We start from the raw sequence: 21,027 nt of genomic DNA on the forward strand, positions 1-21,027 counted from the left end.
AAAAAAAAAAAGAATCTTAAAAAAAAAAAATCAAGCGAGCTCATGTGTGGATTTTGGTGTGTGCGCATAGTGGTGCGGGGAGGGGAACAATCATCAGCTGGCAGCTCTATGCCTACATACTTCCCGAGTTTGCCAGAATTCCCAGCTAATCCCTGAATGGCAAAATACCCAAGTTAGAAGCCCTTTCTGCATGGTAGCGTTCTGTGTGTTCAACAGAGCCCAGCAAAAATCAACCACGTGGTCAGCATCTCTTTCTCTGCTTCCCAACTAACTGAGGTTAAGGATGCCACCACCTTCGTACCCACGTCCCAATCTCCTAGTGCAATGCCTAGCTAACATGTTTGCTGGATGAAAGAAGGATGTTGTTTCATTAAATTATTATTTACTATGCCCATGGTGTTTGATCTTTCTTCTTGAAGTTGAATCTACATAGAGAAAAAGTGAGCATAATGTACAACTATGAGTTGTACAACTCAGTGAAATTTCACAAACTGAACACACCCATGTTAGCAGCACCCAGACAGAAAAAGTGAAAGGTCCATGCAGGGGGCTGGAATGCAGGAGTCAACCAGGAAGCCCACCTGGGGGGCAGGAATGGGGATATCTGCCTGGAGGACAATGAGCCTCCCCCCTCCCCCTACAGTCTCTTCACAAAGAACCTCTACCTGCCCCACAAACTTTTCCCGCAATACGAGCCCAACTACCCACACCTGACCTCTCCTCACCCTATAAAACCCTGCTTCCCCCTAACAACGTGCGCGGCTTCCCTCCCTTTGAGAAATGTAGCCTGGCTCTCCTTTTCTTTACCGCGCCGAACCTTTCAAAAAGAACACAGCCAATGCTCCTATGTCCCCCTAGTGTGTGTGTGGGGGGTCCCCAGGACCACTCCGGACCACTCCCCCAAGCTGGATGGTTTGCTAGAAGACTCACATGAGTCAGCATATACTGATTATATATCTGCACATAATACTCACTGAGAGCTATGATTTATTACAGCAAAAGGCTACAAAGGCATATGGGGCAAAGTCCAGACCAAACCAGGAACAAGCTTCCCCAACTCCACTCCCAGTGCAGCCACACTTAAATCTTCCAGTGATGAGTTAGGACAACACATATGAAATATAACCTACCAGGGAGGCTTATTAGAGACTTGGTGTCCAGGGTTTTTACTGGGGACTGGTCAAATAGGCATGCTCTGCCTAGTGCACACCAAAATTCCAGTTCCCAGAAGGAAAGCAGGTATTCTGCAGACTCTATGGTTTGCACAGCTCAGGCACAGTGAGCAACTCTTCTCAAATAGGGGCTGGTGAGAACACTCCCCAGATCTAAGCACCTAGACACCAGCCAAGTGCCAGGCCTGCAAGTAGGCCTTTCTAAGGAGAGTCTCAGACCTGCTTTATTCATTCTTTTTTTTTTTTTTAAAGATTTATTTATTTATTTATACAAGCACTGGGTACAGTCAGAAGCGCGGGAGGGGGAGAGAATTCACCAGAGCCAGAGCGGGGAGCAGAGCAGGCAGAAGGACCGAAGTACACTGCTGAGGGGAGCAGCGGGCGGCAGGAGAGGTCTGCGCGCCATGCAGGGCCCTCCTCTGGTGGCCGGGGAGCAGCCGGGGATCGAACTGGCACTGCAGAGGCTGCGGGCAGCATCGCAGCCCAGCGCTCAACCGCTGTGCCACCAGGGAGGCCCTGCTTTATTCATTCTTTTCTGCACAATTCACCCCCTATTCTGAAGTTGTTATCAGTAGGAGCCCACACAAAAGGAGGAGCCCAATCTGCAGTTCTGATCTCAGCCATACATGGTAGGGGTCTTGGATTTAGCCAACTAAAATAAATCCCATTACCCACAGAAATCTATCTTAGAAAGTCAGGGGGCTTCCTCCTTAGTTTCTGTGTGCAAGTTCAAGCTGACCAGAAGCCTTCCAAGGCCGAGGCAGCGTGGTGATGGGTACAAACAGACGTGCAATACCATCAGACACATCTAGTCCCCCTGAATACAAGTTTACAATGTCAGGGTACCCCAAGCAGGATACAATAGTATGCAGTAGAGGTTGTCAGGTCTCCCAGTGCAGGCCTCTGACCTGGGGTTTCTGGTCTAGAAAGGAAAACCCAGCCCGTGCTTGTCTTCAAGGGACTGCCTGAAGGCAGTCAGTTCTGATCAGTTTTGCTTGTTCATCAGAGTGGACAACACTAGAAGGTGTTCCTTGCAGAAAGCGCAGGAGCCAGGCCCCCTCTGTTGTCACATGTGAGGGCTGCCAGTGGATCTCAGGCTCAGTAGTGCCAATTCAAAGCCTAGCAGCACAGGCAAAGAGGCTGCTCTAGGAGTTGTCCTTCAGGAGGGGAAAGCCCACTCCCTTCCCCAAGGTGCTCCAGGTGCCAGGGTTTTGCTTTTTCTCCAGGTACAAAATGAGTGTGCCCCCTGCCGTCCAGGCGGGCAAACTTCACATTTCTTCAATCAATTCTTACTCTCATCCAGTCCTTTCATTTGGAAGGGTTGTATGCCAATGGCATAAAAGCACTTTTGTAGATAAGCAATTTTATACAATTTAACCAGAAAGATATATTCAGGAACTGATCAGGATGTGCTATGGGCTGAACTGCGGTGCCCCAAAATTCATCTATTGAAGCCTTAACCTCCAATACCTTTGAATGTGACTGTTGGTGGAGACAGAGCCTTCTGTGGTAATTAAGTTAAAATGAGGTCAGTAGGGTGGGCCCTAATTCAATGTGACTGTGTACTCAAGAGATTAGGACACAGACCACACAGATGAGTGATTCTGTGAGGACACACAGAGAAGATGAGCATCTGCAAGCCAAGGAGAGCAGCCTCAGGAGAAACAAACAAGGAACTGACACCTTGATCTTGGACTTCTGGCCTCTAGAAGAAAATGTTACTGCTTAACCCCCCCCACCGCCCCCACCTCCAGTCTGAGATATTTTATTATGCCGTCCTAGCAAACAAATGATGAAATCCAGAATATTCAAAAATTTCAAAATGAATTTACATAACCTGCCCCTTTGATCCAGAGAGCAGCCTAGAAAAGATCAATCCATTTCTGGAGACAGCTACACTTGAATAATCACCCTACCTTGGTAAGTGTGTACACAGAGGAAGTGAGGGAGTAAGGCTCTCCGCCCAGGTGGCAAGCTGCCATGAATCCAGAAAGTCGTGCAGGAGTGAGCTGCAGTGAGATATCCCCCGAGTCTGATCTGTGGAAAGCAGGTGGAGGGGTCACAGTCTGTGATGCAGCTTGGGCAGGGACCACCAGGGAGGATGCACGCAGCCTTCAAACTGGAGAGGAGGTTTCAGAAGTTCCCATCAGAGAACAAGCCATTTCCTGGGGCATTTGCAAGTGACAGGCTGGCCCAGCCAGCATCCACCATGCATGTTTTCATGGTTTAGAGCTCCACGGAAGGGGGCTGAATCTTCAGCGTTCCCAGGTCAGTCCTGGTCACACAGCCTGTCTGCTTTCGGTTCAGCAAGGTACCTGGTGAGAATGGAACAGCTCACGGCAGCCAGCATCAGGTTTCAGGTCCTATCCAGTTCTAGGCAATTAGTCAGTGAAAATCTGGAGTTCCAAACAAGCCACATAGGCATGGTGCGGTGCCAGAGAGGCCTGCTTCCAGTCGCAGTGACAAGGTTTTCTTTTCCTCTTATAGTCTTTCCATGTGGACAAATTCAAAGGAAAGCACATCAGACTGGACAGTCATCAGCCTCAAGTGCCAGGCATTTGATTTCAGCAACGCCTCACTAGCCATTTAACGGCTTTTCCAAATCCCAGATGTGTACTTCCATCCTGAGATTGCCTCTCTTTATGCTGTTTCTTTCCCAGATTCCAATTGGCATGATTCATAGCAAAAATCATCACTTATGGAGAGCTGTTCTGGTGCCAGTGCCCTTCAAATTCACATTCATACCCACTTAATGGTGGGGAAAAGCAAGGAGGCTCAACTCCACCCACACCTTCTTAGTTTAATATTTGTTGTGTATTTCTTCGACTGGGATGATCCCTCAAGGGTTGATGAAATTATAAGCCTATGACATTTTAAATCACTTTTATCACACATCCACATACAATAGCCACAAAATACAGAGTTACTATTTTTACATTTTCCTTTTTTCCTCATTGCAAAATTACTCAATCCCCTGGCAGTCAATTCAGCATTTACAGGGTCATCCTCACAGGCTTATAACGCTCTTTTCTGCACAGGCCCCCTTCCAGAAACAAATCCTCCCCGCCAGTGTCCACTGCATAGAGTACTTTATAAGCATGTTGGTGTTTCTCATTCATACAGTGAAAAGCCATTGAGTATTTACTCCAATTAGGAACATTTACTGAAAAATGAAGCACTCACAGATGGCAGACTTACAGCAGGGGAGGGGAGGGCAAGGGGTCACAATGGGAGGGAAGAGCACAAGGGACTGTGGTGAGGGTTCACTGGGTGAATTGGTGGTGGCAGATTTATAGGGATTGCACCTGGGGGGAGAAATCAAATTTGTACAAAAATGAACAATGAGGTGAGAAAATAAAAAACAAAGCACTGAAGAAACTTTGCTTTGTCCATTAATAGCTTTTTTGTATTATCATACTTCCTTATAGTCCTTGTCAACATAGAGTTTCAATTTATTTTTTAAAGCTATTTATTTATTTAAAAAAATTATTTATGCATTCAAGAACTGGGGTATAGGCCAGAGGTGTGGGGGTAAGAGGGTTCACCAGACAGAGTAGGGAGCAGAACAGGGGGATCTACTGAAATACACTGCTGAGGGGAGCAGCGGATGAGAAGGAGAGGTCTGCTGCATCATGTGGGTAGCTCCCTGGCCAGAGATCGAACTCATGCTGCAGTGGCAGGCAATAGCTTGATAGCGCTGAGACTTAACTCCTGCACCAACTGGGAGGTCCCGAAGTTTCAATTTTATACAGCTAAAATTATGCCACGTTCATACAGTCCGTCTGCCTGGCACCAGAAATAATACTGACCGTAAACTCTTTCTGAGCAGTAACTAACTAGACCAGGCATGGGGGCACGTGGGGACTAAGAGCTTTACAGAGATGATCTCATTTAATTCTCACAAATTCTAGGATGTTTATTCCTATCTTGCAGATGAGGAAGTCACAACTTCAGTATTAGGTTACTTGCCCAAGGTCATAGAGCCGGGAGGTGGCAGAACTTGAATTCCAACCCAACTCGTCCCACTCCAAAGTCCACCAGCTTCTCTGCACACTGCTTCCAGAGGGCTTGTCTGCCTGGCAAGCCCCAAATCCCAGACTTGCTCACTCACTTGCCCTCTACCAAAAAGCAAGGTAGTGTATTGAACTCACAGACTAAAGAACCTTGGGTTCAAATGCAAGCCTCTCCCCTTACCATCTCTATGACATTGGACAAGTTACTTCTCCTTGTCTCAGTTTCCAGATCTATAAAACAGCACCTTCAAATGACTCGTTTCATGTGTCAATCTTTTAATGTACAAACATTTTAAAATGAGATCAGAAAGCAGTTTTACATTGAACTAGCGGAGATGATTACACATCACTGTTTTTGTAAGCCCCACAATCGGATATTAAGTTAAGACAGATCTTGCTAGATCTTAACCATCAAAGCTGAACTGTTCTACTCTAATCATGGCAGAGCCAGAGCATTAATCAAGGCCAACCTCCACTTCCAAATTTTTCTAAACCAAGAGCAGAACCAGGAAGGGCTGCACTGCTACCCACAGGAGATGGTAAGGACAGCACTGACAATCTCATTTACTCCTCAGGGCTCTGTGCCCACAAAATGATTTCAGAAGGCCCCCTTGTATACATGACTGTGCCAAGTAGAGATATTTTGATCTGAATTGTGAGGTTTATGGCGAATAGAGTGGGTTGAATGGTCGAGGCCAGGACCTGAGTGTGACAGAAGCAAGGGGTACACTGCTGCTTCCAAGTGTCCAGGAGCAAGGAGTGACTGCCACACTAATCCATCCACCTGGGAGACTCAAACGTGAACCTTTGCAAAAATAAAATCTGGGTGTTAAGAGCCCCCTTTTTGTGAAAGCCAACAGCCCTACAATAGAATTCTAGAGAGGCTTCTATCAGTCGCCCTGGGTCAAAATGACAGCTAAGGTCATTTTAGGAAGAAGAGAAATACCAACTACCTTCCCTTCAAGTTTTAGTAGCCAAGGAATTTGGGCTCTGAAAAGACAAAAATGCTTGTTTTTCAAGATTATGAGCAACTGTGCAACTGGCCAAACTGTTAGCAGCAGAAAAGCTGCCTGGGAGCTGTGGGAACATGCTCACTGGAGTAGCTTCTGGCCGCGAGCAGCACACCAGCTTCACAACCTCCACCTCAGGTCAGAGTGCTCCCAGTCTGCAGGCCTGTTCCAGGCAGAATCCACACATCCATAGGTTCAAGGTTGGGGTTGGGGCTGGGAACAGAAGATTCTGTGTTCTACAGATAATGGCTAAGAGATAAGATAAAAGCACATCATTTGGAGACAATGCCCCCAGACCTTCTGTTACTCAAGTCTCAGAGCCTGGAAAGACTGGAAAATTCTTTTTTTTAAAAAAAAGGAGGCAGGTGGAAGGTGTCAAAGACACAAGAGCTCTTTGGAAATTCTGACTGGCTAACTTTGTCCCCAAAGTTTATCTTAGAGCTCATGTGAAGTGAAGACATGAGGCAGAGATGTTAGACTTGTGTCAAGGGCAAAAACTTCTGGTAGTAGCTCTTAGTGACGTCAATCATCAGCTCCTGAGTACATTCTGGGAGCTCCCCCGAGAAGAGTCCTAGGGAAAGAAAAACCAGTCAAACCATGTGCAGTCGGGGAAGTCTGCAGCTCTGATTTCTGTCTAGGCTTCCAGAGGGCCCTTTTCTTTTTTTTTTTTTTTTTTATTTATTTTTTTTTTTATAGAGGCATGTTTTATTTATTTATTTGTTTGTTTGTTTGTTTTGTTTATACATGCACTGGGTACAGTCAGAAGCGCGGGAGGGTGAGAGAATTCACCAGAGCCAGAGCGGGGAGCAGAGCAGGCAGAAGGACCGAAGTACACTGCTGAGGGGAGCAGCGGGCGGCAGGAGAGGTCTGCGCGCCATGTGGGACCCTCCTCCGGTGGCCGGGGAGCAGCTGGGGATCGAACCGGCGCCGCAGAGGCCGCGGGCAGCTTCGCAACCCAGCGCTCAACCGCTGCGCCACCGGGGAGGCCAGAGGGCCCTTTTCTTTAGTAATGAGGAAATGCTAGGTTTTCCACCTTCAGTGCTAACAGAACTGACCATATATCTTCTAGACAAAATTGTGTGTGTGTGGGAATCAAACAGTACATTTCCCAAAATGGAAAAATATATTTTAGGAAAAAGAGGTCAGTACGTTATTGCATGATCTGAAGAGTTAAGGGTATCTGATTACATGGGAGGTTGTTCCAGACAAGGATTTGTGCATCCCCAGGATTCTTGTGTGACACTTACTGGGCAAGCCAAGGTGACCACCCTTGAGGTAAGAAATTGCCCCGTCACTCACATAACAAAACTGAATGCAATGCCTGAACATGCTAGTTACAGATAAAACATGATGGGAGCAGAACAGAAATGTCCCGCAGAAAGACAAAAGGAGGGGCAATGAAATTTAAGAATTTCTAGGAAAGAGACACTCTTGTATACTGTGGGCAAAAGTGTACACTCACCACCATTTTGAAGAGCAATTTAGGAACATCTACAAAACTTTAATAAGTTTATACCCTGTGACCTGATGATTCAACCTCTAAGAATTTATCCCCCAGATAATCCTGCCCAATTGCACAGAAATATGTACAAGAATGTCGATGCTGCAAAGTTTCTAATAGTGAAAAGCCAGACACAACTTCTAATGACCTATTAATACAAGGAGATTGATTATTTATACAGTGGGGCATTTATGCAATGAAAATATGTAACAATTAAAATGAACAAGGTTCATCTCTACATAATTGACAAGAAAAGATGCCCAAGACACACTGTTAAGAAAGCAAGTTTCTGCAAGGGAGGCATGAGGACAAGGGACTGCGGGGTGGATCATGGGTGCCATGGTGGTGGATCATGGGTGCCATGGTGGTGGGAGAACTACAGGGACTGCACCTGAGGGGAGAAACCAATACTGCCCCAAAACTAACAGAGATGCAAGGAAATAAACACATTAATTAAAAAAGAAAAGCATGTTTCTGAAGAGAACAGAGTGCAAGTCTGTTATATGAGTATAAACAATTTATATATCCATATTATTTACATATACATACACCTATACAGTCACTCACTCTCACACACACACACGCAATTATATTGAAAGAAAGTAACAGGGAGGATAGAAAAAATGGTTTAAAAAATATAAAATTCTCATAGGTACCTTTTACAAATTAGCCCACCGTAGATTTGCAAATACAAAGTTTGGTCTGCCCAGTGTTTAATTAATGCCAACATTTGAAAATTCATATATTATATAAAAATTCATATATTCAGCTCCTCATGAACCACTAGAAGATCTTGTAGCATCGGCTCTAGTCTCAAACAGCTACAATGGGCTATCACCCCATTTCCAGGGCCTGCCTGGCTCCTGCAGATCTGAGTTTTTAGCTCCCTAACCAGATCCCTTCCAGATGGTTTGCTGTTGAGCCCTCCAAAAATAGTGCCAGTTTTCCTTAAATCCTTCCTTAAATCTTCTTTAAAAGATGGAGCTTGCCAACAGCGAGAAATAGATGATTAGCACTTAATTGTGAAACTACATAAAATAAACATGCTAAATATCGTACGGCAGTGCAAAAAGTACTAGACTCTAGGTAAGGGGTTTAACTGCTGTCAAAGCTGTCCTACTAACCAGGTGAGATCCTGGACACGCAGTGTGCACTGAGGCACACCACAACTTCATAGGTAGAAGACGGTATAAAGAGAGAAATTGATGATGTATGTTAACTGCCAATGGGTGGTTTAACCGCATTTCCAATTACAGAAAATTTCATCACTCAGATCACTCGGATTCTTTAGGGAGGAAAGTGGTCATTCTACTGTTTCATGCATCTCTGCATTTACAGAGGAGGAAGAAGAGACCCTTGCTTAGTAATTCTATGTTGGGTTCCCACTGTGAAAAGGTTTAAATGCTCTTAGCAAGTGCAAGACCAGAAGAGCCAGAGATTGTTCTAAGTGACTGTCATACGAGCACCCGACAGTGTGAAATAGCATATAGGAGAGAGTCTCGGGGCGGGGTAGGGAGTGTGAGGTTTTCTTCTTCCTCCTGCCTTTCAGTGTTTTCCAAGCTTCTGAGGATAAGCGTGCTGCTTCATTTCCTCAAATGTTTTGTAATTTGGAACCCTGAGCTCATAAAGGGCTCTCCCCGTGGGCATTCTGCCAGCCAGTCTAGATGAGGTGTACTCGCTTGTCTCAAGTGAGCTAGAACTGTCACTGGTTTTTGATCATGGTGTACACACATTAACTTTTGAGTATGGGGATTTCTGGACAGTATAGGAAGGAAAAATTCAAACCCCTTACCAATGTGAGGGTAAGACCATGGTTAGAATTCTCTGGAGAGACTGTCTTTTTCCACCCTGAGCCCAGGCCAAGAGACTTCTTTTTTTTTTTTTTTTTTAATAGAGGCATGTTATTATTTATTTATTTGTTTGTTTGTTTTGTTTATACATGCACTGGGTACAGTCAGAAGCGCGGGAAGGTGAGAGAATTCACCAGAGCCAGAGCGGGGAGCAGAGCAAGCAGAAGGACCGAAGTACACTGCTGAGGGGAGCAGCGGGCGGCAGGAGAGGTCTGCACGCCATGCGGGACCCTCCTCCGGTGGCCGGGGAGCAGCCGGGGATCGAACCGGCACCGCAGAGGCCGCGGACAGCTTCGCAACCCAGCGCTCAACCGCTGCGCCACCGGGGAGGCCCCCAAGAGACATCTTTCTTTGAACTTTTCCTGTGCTAGTGGCAAACTTGCTCTTCGTCAACTTTCATTGAGGGGTCGCCTTCAAGAGGGTCTCTGTGCCATGTTTGGGTGCAAGATTTTGTGTCTTGCTTTCCCTTCCCAACCCTTGATACCCAGGATTGAGTATAAAACCCTAAACCACCTATTCATGCTCATAGGGTAGGTTTAGTTTTCTCTTTGCTTCTGACCCTTGATAATTTCTTGGTAAGCCCTATTATGCATTAAAAAAAATGCCTGTTATATTTTAAATAGCATTTCTAGCAGGAGACTTTTTAAGTTAGCTAGTCCAACATAGTTAGAGACAGAAATGGCATACATTTGTGATGGAAAATAAACATAAGTTTTAATAATCAACGTGCACAGTTACCTGGGCAGCCTGAGAAGACGGTGAAGGGTGGGACCACGGTTTCTGGGGGTAACACTGTGTTATCAAGAATTTTGCAACAATCTTTCAACACACACCGGCGTCCCTAAAAATGAAAATCTTGTTAACAGGAAACAGGTCAAAAATGGGAATGAAAGTTGTCTAGTCTGCTATGTGAAAGGTGATTTTATATTTTCTTAGCTCATGATATTAAATAACCAGGGCCAGTGACAAAAGGCTTGGCTGCAAATCCCTACTTCAGGTGGTACCTGTCAGGGAGGTGGTAAAGGGGTAGACAGCTGGGGGAGGGAGGGCTATATGCAAGGGACGGCTCAGATGATCTTGGGCATTGCAGACATGAAATCTGGTTGGTTTTCCAAGAGTTCTAATTTTTTTTTTTTAATTTAGTACACATCTGCTGTTTTGCTTCTCCAACATCCTTCTCCTTTCTTTTTACAGTAGAACTTGTATTTTTCTTGGGAACGACCACCAGTCCCATCTCAGTCCATGTGCTGCTTTACCTCCCATCCCAAACCCCAAACTCCAACTCTGGCCACAGCAACTGGTTTAGGGAATCAGCATATGAGCCCAAACAGTCTGATGATCTCATTGTCAGGGCATCTGCTGTAACACTGGGAAAAGCTCTTTCCAGTGGTATTCCTGGAAGACAGAAGTCTGAGCCATCTTTTTTCCTTGACAGAAGGAGCTGCCTAATAAGGATCTCCCAGAGGAAAACTAAAAAGAAATGGAGACTAATTCTCATGACCTCAGTTGAACTCCTGGAGCCATTTGTGCATGAAATTAGGATCTACTTCTGTACTCTTGGTTTATACTAGACAATACATTCCATTTTACACTTAGGAGTTTATGGTTCGGTTACTCTTTTGTCCGATTCCAATTGGACCAGTCTGGACAAATTCATTTGGGTATGAAGTTATTAGTTCCTTTGCTCTCCTATAGGCAAGTGGTGTTTTTGAAGCTTTAGGCTGAATCGTCATCTTGCCCTTACCCACTGTCATCATTTTTCAATTCTGTCACCACCCACCACATTTTGACAGTAAGGAATTAGATCTAGAGATTGATCTACTTCATGGGCTAAAGGAGAGGCGAGGTTTCTGTACAGAGGTCAAAGTTACTTATTGGTTCTTACTACTGGCTGAGTAAATGGAAGTTTCAGTCTTTACAGACTGCATTCCATCACCAGGGTGCGCACACTCATTTGTGCTCTGGGCATATGATCTGATAAGATATACCAGGGTGAGACTGTACTCTTAACAAATACTAGGCCAGTGCTGACCTGCCCAGATCTCAGATTTTACCCAAGAATATGAAAGATATTATGATTTGGTTGTGTTCAAGTTTTCCCCCATCACTAAAGACACAAATCATATATATTCCTAGAAATGTCCAGGTGGATAGCCAAACGAATTTTTGAAAAAGTTTATACCTTTAAAGTATGAATTTTTTAAGTGGCTAATTTGTCTCCAAGTGGGTTGACTGCTTTGGTAATACTCTTGGTAATACTCAGCAACATCTTGAGCTCAGAAGCAACTTAAGACTACAGCTCTTCATTCCTTCTTGGAAAGTTCTCTTCCATGGATTACCGGCTACTGGCAGTTTCAAAATTATGGCAACTGGCCAATTCCTCTGGTGAGTCCCAAATTAACTCAAAGATGTCCTAAGATACTTACACCTAATAACCTAAGTTCGTAGGAACCAGATTGAGCACATGGGGCACGGAGAAACAGCACGACTGAATCAGGCATGACACATTCCCAGGCAGGGATCTGTGCACAAAGGGCCCTGCACAGAATAGGGTCAGTCTTTTCACTGTGTACCAACAGTCACCACACAGCCTGTAAAAAACTGCTTTGTCTACTAGCTGGTCATTCTGCCCTCTCAGACAAATGAGGCTTACATGGGTTTCAGAGCATTTGAGGTAAACTGATTAAACAGGAGCAAAATAAAAAATGCAGGTACTTCTTGGCATGAATGAATTAACAATAGTTGAAGAGATAAAATGCTAAAACTTCTTTATTCTTTCCTGGATAACTTTCTAAAGAGGAGGCTAGAACTCCATGTTGCTAGTAGTACAGCTACCTATAGGTCCTCATGCAAGTGATTTAGCATCTCTAAGCCTTGGTTTCCTCTTTTATGAAGCAGAATATAAAACCAAACCTGCAAGGATGCTGTCAGGATTATAGATAATAAACGTAAAACTCATATCACAAGAACAGTGCCTATTAATAATGTTTGTTAGGTTTCCTGGAGGCATTTGGGCAATTCTGATTAATACCCATACCGTCACATATTCAAACAGAAGTCAGACTACCAATCAGTATGCTACAGGAAGGACCTGTATTTTATGGGGATAGCTGGACTATAAAAGAGCTCCTACTAGATCTGACAATCCAGAATGTTCTAAAAGAATTTTTCTCGATCTCCTCACCCCCATTAAACTGTCAGATGATTGACATAAGACAACAGAAAGGCCATGCAGTGGCATGACTACTCCTACCACTTGGGTCTGAATTCTAGTTCTACCACTTATTAGCCTTGTCAACTCTAGTATCTAAGGCCTTCAATCTTCTGATATGCAATTAGGGATAACAACAGTAGCTGCCCACACCTCAATCATTGTGAAGATTAAGAGAAATAATCCAAGCAAGGAGTCTGAGATCATATGGAAGAGATTTGATAAAGGTTAGCCATGCTTATGAATGCTTAGAACTCCAAATCCAACAATAAATTTGGCAAAACAGCACACCGGAAACTACTTCCACCCAGCTTGGTCACGGAAGTAGAGGCCGACCGACACAAGGGATGAGAGCTGGTGGGAAAGCACGGCTGGTTGGCCAGCCAAGTCACATACTCACAATCACACAGTTCTTGCCAACATGAACGTAAGAGCCAATCTGGGCTGCGTTGACCACACAATCTTCCTCAATAAAGACATGGTCCCCGATATGTAAAGGAAAGAATGCGACACTGGAAAAGGAAAAAGAAGATGAACAAAGAAAAAGGTCAAGATGATACATATTTGGTCAAGGTCTATAGAACTATAGATCTACAAATTATAATCTCAACTTCATCATCTTGTTCCTGCAAGGTAAGACTCCTAAGGCTAGAGGAATACCATAACGTTGATGAAGATGTACATAACTACTAGCTCAAAATCAGAAATATGAGAGAAAAGAAATGTGCAAGAAAACAAGGCAGAAGGGGCAAGACATTCTAAGCTAAGAGCTGGTGCCAAATAAAAATGAACATTTGCTCCTTCCTGCTTCCTTTGATAATGCTCCCAGGTTACATTTTCAGTAGTCTGCTTTATAATGTTTCAGGAGAATGACATGAGGCTCGTAAGACATAATTTCTAGCAGCCAATATTCTTAAAATTCTGTGTTGACTGATTTTATTGCATGCCTTCAGTATGCCAGATTCTATGCTAGGAACTGGGGACATAATACAAGCAAAAGGGACACAATCCTGCCCTTGAGCAGCTTATCATCAAAAGAAGAGAGTGAATGATTATAAGTAATTACTTACAAATGTGATAAGTGCCACAAGGAAAAAACACCAAGCTATGAGAGTATATAACAAGGAGACTTTTTGGAGATTAAGATTTGATAAAAGCCTGAGACGTGATATGTAAGTCAAGACTTGTACTAGGAGTTAGAAGACTTTCTTCAGGCTTCTAACATTATTCCTATCCTCCATGATTCTTCAAATGTCACTGCCAGTGGTTCTGTGATCATATTCAGTGCCCTAGGATATAAAATATTTGGACTGCAACTAATATAAAGTAGCTGATGTTCACTAGCTCTGTCCAGTCCTGTTTTCTATTTTGTCATGAATGTTTTGTCAGAATTGACCTGCCCTTTACGGGCCTATACTTTATTTAAATCTTCCTTAATCTGTTTGTATTTTTAGTCTGTAACCAAGGGTTGCAATGGATTATATGCTACACAAGTCTATGGCAAGAATGCCAGTTCTTCCATTTTAAATTAAAAATTCCAAACTTTAAACTATTATCTGGTTCTGGTATTAGGATATGTAAGGGAAAGGAAATCCACATTCTCCTTCTCTTTATGTGTTGCTGTTTTCACTTATTATTTATTTCTCATCCAGACTATTCTTATTATACATCCCCTTCAATCACCAATAAATTCCTACTTCATTCTGGATGTTTTTTCCTCTGGTCCATATCCTGCCCAATAGTGCCTTTATCAGAAGGTAAAGTCAACTCTAGTAGAGATCAATCCCTATATGAAACCACAAGGTTTCCTGGTTTTCCTCCAACAGTCTTCTGAGCTAATGAGTGAATGTTTTCATGTGAATGATTTACAATGACTTCCTGCTTCTCTTCTGCATGTAATGGAAAGCCTGGAGCCCAACACCATTATAGAAGATGTAGGATTATTCCTGCATGATATTCTCCTAGGTATCTAGTCTGAATTAGTTGCTCTTCTCTCTGTTCCTCCTTAATCATGTTCATACCCTGTGAAAGGAAGATTAAGCCAATCTGAAAGAAAGAAGAGGGAAGTAATAGTGCGGAGAGGACAGATAACAAAAAAATATCATCTCAGAGACAGGCAGCAGTAGATGGGATGGTTGTCTTGATTCTGACTAGTTGTCTGGGGTATGGCCCTTTTATCTACCCTTAGGTACCATGGATTATGCCAACATCTGTGAACCAGATGTTTTTGCCAACTTAAGTGGATTTTGTTTTTGGCAACCAACCTTCAACTTGATGAGATAACCACCCCCAAAGCTGTGTCCATTATGGGGAATTCTTACTCAGTGTCCTAAACCACAGCATACACCTGTTCCTCACACCACAACTCAATATATGAATAACACCACCAGTAGCAGTTACTTGCCCAAGACCGAAACAAGGCAATTACATTACATACCCTTTGCTGAATTTCTTGAATGGTGGCCTTATGACACTCCGACTTTTCACCACACAATGGCGCCCCACTCTTACATTTGCCAGATCCCCTCGGATAATACAGTCATTCATCACAATGGTCTATAAAACAAAGCACATTTAAAAACATTATCAACAGAGGGCCTCCCGGTGGCGCGAGGTGTTAAGTTTCAGCACTACGAAGGTATCGGCAGCCACTGCAGTCCGAGTTCGATCCCCGGCCAGGGAGCTACGCACATGGCGCAGCAGACCTCTCCTGTTTCACCCACTACTCCCCTCAGCAGTGTATTTGAGTCAATCTGCCTGTTCTGCTCCCCACTGTCTCTGGTGACTCCTCTCACCCCCACCCCTCTGGTTTACATCCCAACTCTTTTTTCTTGTTTTTTTTTTTGGTGGGACCCTCGCCGGTGGCCGGGGATCGAACCGGCACTGCAGAGGCTGCAGGCAGCCTTGCAACCCAGCGCTCAATCGCTGTGCCACCAGGGGAGGCCCTACACCCCAACTCTTATATGCATAAATAAATAAAATAAATCCTCTTTAAAAAATTACCAACAGAGCCTAAAACCTAACAAAAAAAAATGAGATTATGCTATGCTTTACTGAGTCACGTGTTCTGTCAAACGGGATAACCCGAGAACTGCCCTCACAGTATTGTCTGCAGTTTACCATGTCTCCAGTAAATCACAAGCTTTGCCCTTAATATTCATGAACAGGACTCGCTGAATGAGTAAACATTTGTCAAGAACACCTGCAGCAGATGCAGCTTATGTACTTTCTCAGATTCACTTGATTTCCAAAGCTTTGACCACTTACTCAGAGTCCTAACTGCTCCTACCTTTGTCTAATCAACTAACACAACTGTCTCTAATTCCCTGCTCCCAGAGGTGGACCCATTGATGTTTTGGTTCCTCTCCCAATTTCTGGACTCAGATTAAGTGCTACACCACTGGGCGTGATATCCAGCTTTCCTAGAGATTGCCTGGAGGGGTTGAATAACGCAGTCCAGAAGTTTGGGAGAACTAATGTCCCATACTTGGTAAAGAGTAGGCATTCTTGAAATTTTTGGTGAATAAATGAATAAAGGGGGTGGGGAGAATGACCTTGGTTGGGATTACAGGTAGAAAAGTAAGCCAGAGACCAGATCATGAGCAATTGTGTGTGCTACATGCAGAAACTTTAACTTTTTTTTCTGGAAGATACTGAAATCAATGAGAAATTTTAAGCGGAGGATTAACACAACTGAATATTCATTAGAACTATTCCTCTGGAGGGCCTCCCCGGTGGCGCAGCGGTTGAGCGCTGGGTTGCGAAGCTGCCCGCGGCCTCTGCGGCGCCGGTTCGATCCCCGGCTGCTCCCCGGCCACCGGAGGAGGGTCCCACATGGTGCACAGACCTCTCCTGCCGCCCGCTGCTCCCCTCAGCAGTGTACTTTGGTCCTTCTGCCTGTTCTGTTCCCCGCTCTGGCTCTGGTGAATTCTCTCACCCTCTCGCGCTTCTGACTGTACCCAGTGCATGTATAAACCAAACAAATAATAAATAAATAAATAAATAAATAAATAAGACATGCCTCTAGGAAAAAAAAAAAAAAAAAAGAACTATTCCTCTGGAGTCTGAAAGGAGTCAAGTAAGACAGAGGGGAAAGTGACCCTTTAGAAGACCACAGTGGTTTTAGGTAAAAATAATCAAAGTGCCTTATCTCAGGCAATAGCCATGCATAAGAGAGAAATGAACAGGAGATGGAGAAAGATGTCAAATCTCTAGATTTAACTACCAATATGGAGAAAGGAAAGGGGGATAAAGACCACATTAAGCAACTGCCTGTAAATAAAGTAAGCCAAAATCAAAAATTCTAGGATTCTATGGGGCAAGTGAGCCAGGTTTTTCAAGATATAAATGGCAAGGAAAGGGGGAAAATATAGGATGGGAAAAGAGAACTGTTAACAGATTAAAAGAGACTTGGGCCTCCCCTGGTGGTGCAGCAGTTGAGCGCTGGGCTGCAAAGCTGCCCGCAGCCTCTGCAGTGCCAGTTAGATCCCCGGCTGCTGGCGAGGGTCCCACATGGCTCAACAGATCTCTCCTGTCATGCCCGCTGCTCCCCTCAGCAGTGTATTTCCGTCAGTCTGCCTGTTCTGTTCTGCTCTGGCTCTGGTGAATTCTCTCACCCTCCCACGCTTCTGACTGTACCCAGTGCTTGTATAAATAAATAAATAAATAAAAATCTTTTAAAAATATATTAAAAAAAAAAAAGACTTAAAACACCTGTCAACCAGACACAACATGTACGTGACCCTGTGTGGATCTTATCTGAATACTGCAAAAAAAAAAAAAACAAACAACAAAAACAATTCAATTGGGAAATAATGCTTGAAACTGGATTTCTACATTCAAAACAATTAATTAGAACCTATACATCATTCCATAAACAAAATTTAACTCAAAATGGATCAATGACCTAAATACAAGTGCTAACATCTTAAAATTTCTAGAAAGAAACAGGAACAAATCTTCATGACCTTGGGTTTAGCAATGGTTTCTTAGATAGGACACCAATAACTTGAGCAACAAAAAAAGCAACAAACTGGACTTCATCAAAATTTTAAAATTCTGTGTATCAAAAGGCATTATCAAGAAAGTGAAAGAACAGGGCCTCCCTGGTGGCACAGCGGTTTGAGCACAGCACTGTGAAGCGGTCCACAGCCTCTGCAGCGCGGGTTTGATTCCCAGCCGGCCAGGGAGATTCCCACATGGTGCGGCAGACCTCTCCTGTTGCACCTGCTGCTGCCCTCAGCAGTGTATTTTGGTCATCTGCCTGTTCTGCTCCCCGCTCTGTCTCTGGTGAATCTTCTCACCCTCCTGTACCTCTGGCCTGTACCCCAGCTCTTGTACAAAAATAAATAAATCTTAAAAAAAAAAAAAAAGTGAAAGAACAATCTACAGGGTGGAAAAATAGTGCAATCTTGTATCTGATAAGAATCTAATGTCCATGAATATATAAAGAACTCCTACAATTTGACAACAATGTAAAAATAGACAAAGGACTGAATAGACATTAAAAGGTGTTCATCATCATTAGTCATTAGGGAAATACAAATCAAAACTACAGTGAGATACCTTTACAAAAAATGGAAAACAAGTGATGGTGAAGTTGAGAAATTGGTAATCTCTTGAGCTATGTTGGGAGTGTAAAATGTGAACCCTTTGTGGAAAACAGTTTGACAGTTCCTCACAAAACCATAGACTTAGTGGATGACCTAGCAATCCCACCTCTAGGTAAATACTCGTAAGAACCAAAAACAGGGACTCAAACAGATACCACATGCCAATGTTCACTGCAACATTACTCCCCATAGCCAAAAGGTGAAAACAATCCAAGTGGATCAACAGAGGAACAGACAAAATGTGTACATACACACACACTGGAATAAAATTTTCTGATCTGTGCTACCACATGGATGAACCTTGGAAACATTATGCTAAGTGAAATAAGTCAGACAAAAAAGAACAAATATTATCTCATTTCACTAATATGACATATCTAGAACAGATAAATTCACAGGGACAGAAAGCAGATTGACGTTCCCATAAACCTGGGGGGAGAAGGAAATGGGAAGTTATTCTTTAATGGGTAAAGTTTCTGTTAGGGTGGTGAAACAATTTTAGAAATAAATTGTGGTGTTGTGAATATAATTAATACCGATGATTTACATGCTTAAAATGCCATATTTTGTCTTTTATACCTTACCACAATTAAAGTCAAATCTTCCCTACAAAATTACAAAATATTCGGATTTAGCTCAGGAAATTTTTAAAAAACCTCCACACATCTTCCAGTAAGTCAGAGGAGTTTACTGAACTTTCTAAGTCTGTGCAGAAACAGTATATCTATAATTATTAATTATATTGAAATATTATATTTCTTTTCTATTAAATTTTGATGGGCTAATGAAGATCGTTACTATCTCTATTGAAAATATTTGTGACTTCTTGATTACAGTGAGACTCTTTCCCTCCTGGAAGCTAGAAATGGAACACCTTGAGTCATCCAGGTGATAGGAAAATACTTTGGACTTCAGTGGTTGTTAAGCTCAAATATATCTTGATAGTTCCTCTGGTTCTGAAACATTCTAATAATATTTTCACATATATATTCATACTCTACCATTTCAATATATTCAGACTAAAAGATTTCTGAGTCTTTCATATTTCATTTTGTATATGTCTCCTATTAAATCTGTCTCACATCTTAACAGTTTCAGTTAATGAATCATTATTATAGAACAGATAATTATATTATTACTACTTTAGTTTCTACCCAAATTATTTTATTGCCTATTTGTTTTACATCCAGTAGTTTACGGAGCAACACAATATTGTATAATAATTTCAGTTCTATGTCATTGTATTTTGTTCCTGGCATAAAAGGAAAAAGGCTTTTTGTTGCCTTATTTTATGGGAGTTTTTTCATTGCCCAAATTGGATTTCTTGAACAGAAAAAAGGTAAGATAATTTAAAACGTACAACAATAAAAGGGACACATGGCAACGTTTTATCTGCAGTGCTAATACAATTAGTGGGTAGAAACCAAAGGTATGCATCCTGGAGCTGGTTTTGTCCCTTACCTTGCCATTGAGAACGATGTTTTGACTTCCACACAGCACTGACTGCCGACTCACTTTGTTCCCAGACGCCTGAAAGGAAATAGCAGAAAACACAGTGAGCAAACTGAGTGCGTTCTGGGGTACAGGTTCCATCGAGTTTATATCAGAGAGAAGAGGACTTGAAACAGGGAGTAGTCTGTCATGAAATGAATCCAGGAGTTTAAAAAAAAAAAAGCAAGGGCAGATGAGGAAACTAGGGATTCACGGAGTAGATACAGAATCTGGATATGGCAGGTGTGTAGTCTAGTGGATTCTAATCTCAGTTCTACACTTTGGCTTTAATGCCTACAACCAGGGCACTGATTGTAGTAACACCGTTTTATAGAGTTGTGAGAATTCGACGAAAAACAAAATAATAACGGTGACAGTCGTTGGTTACCTGTTTCAAGCAATTTACCACATCAGGTATGGACCATAAAGACTATAAGTCTTTAAAACACAGTAATGTTAAGAAATGTTCATTTAGGGCCTCCGGGTGGTGCAGCGGATTGAGCGCAGCGCTGTGAAGCTGACCACGGCCTCTGCAGCGTGGGTTCGATTCCTGGCCGGCCAGGGAGCTACCCACATGGTGCGGCAGACCTCTCCCTTCTCCCCTCAGCAGTGCTTTCGGTCTGTCTGCCTGTTCTGCTCCCCACTCTGTCTCTGGTGAATCCTCTCACCCTCCCATGCCTCTGGCCTGTACCCCAGCTCTTGTATAAATAAATAAATCTTAAAAAAGAAAAGAAAAGAAAAAGAAATGTTCATTTAAAAAAATAGCTTAAAAGGGTCCGATGCTTGGACTGGATGTAAGGTTGGATATTCTGCTTTCTAGAAGGCATTTTGTCTCTACGAGGAAATCAATAATAAATAAAAACCCTAAACGGGCCTTGCAAGGACGAAACCCCGAAGCCAGCCCCACACGCCCATGCACGTCAAAGGGAGCCGGGGTGGGGCGGGCGCTGGAAGGGGCGCCGCCCTCAGAGGGACGCGGGCGTGGGACGGGGAGGACAGACGGCTGGGCCCGCGCACCGTCTCGATGTACTCGGACTTGTTGTAGAGCAGCTCGCCCAACTCCATGGTCGCCAACGCCTCTCGGCAGCTCTGCTCCTGTCAGCCTGTCAGACAGTCCGGGCGGCCGGGATTCCGGCTACTTCCGGTCGCTCCTTCACTTCCGCTCTG

General features: G+C 43.5%; 1 protein-coding gene across 1 annotated transcript; it reads right to left on the reverse strand.

The window, feature by feature from the left end:
- Positions 1-1,600: 1,600 nt before the first annotated feature.
- Positions 1,601-21,023, reverse strand: DCTN5 (dynactin subunit 5). Its single transcript, XM_037507411.2, has 6 exons — positions 20,878-21,023; positions 19,831-19,899; positions 15,195-15,313; positions 13,158-13,269; positions 10,285-10,387; positions 1,601-6,766 (listed from the first exon to the last, which is right to left on the reverse strand). The coding sequence occupies exons 1-6, from the start codon at positions 20,923-20,925 to the stop codon at positions 6,669-6,671; spliced, it is 549 nt and encodes a 182-aa protein (XP_037363308.1). The 5' UTR covers positions 20,926-21,023; the 3' UTR covers positions 1,601-6,668.
- Between the last annotated feature and the right edge of the window lie 4 nt (positions 21,024-21,027).

This window comes from Talpa occidentalis, unplaced genomic scaffold (assembly GCF_014898055.3).
Source record: "Talpa occidentalis isolate TD23 unplaced genomic scaffold, MPIMG_talOcc4v2.1 talOcc4.12, whole genome shotgun sequence".
Taxonomy (NCBI): domain Eukaryota; kingdom Metazoa; phylum Chordata; class Mammalia; order Eulipotyphla; family Talpidae; genus Talpa; species Talpa occidentalis.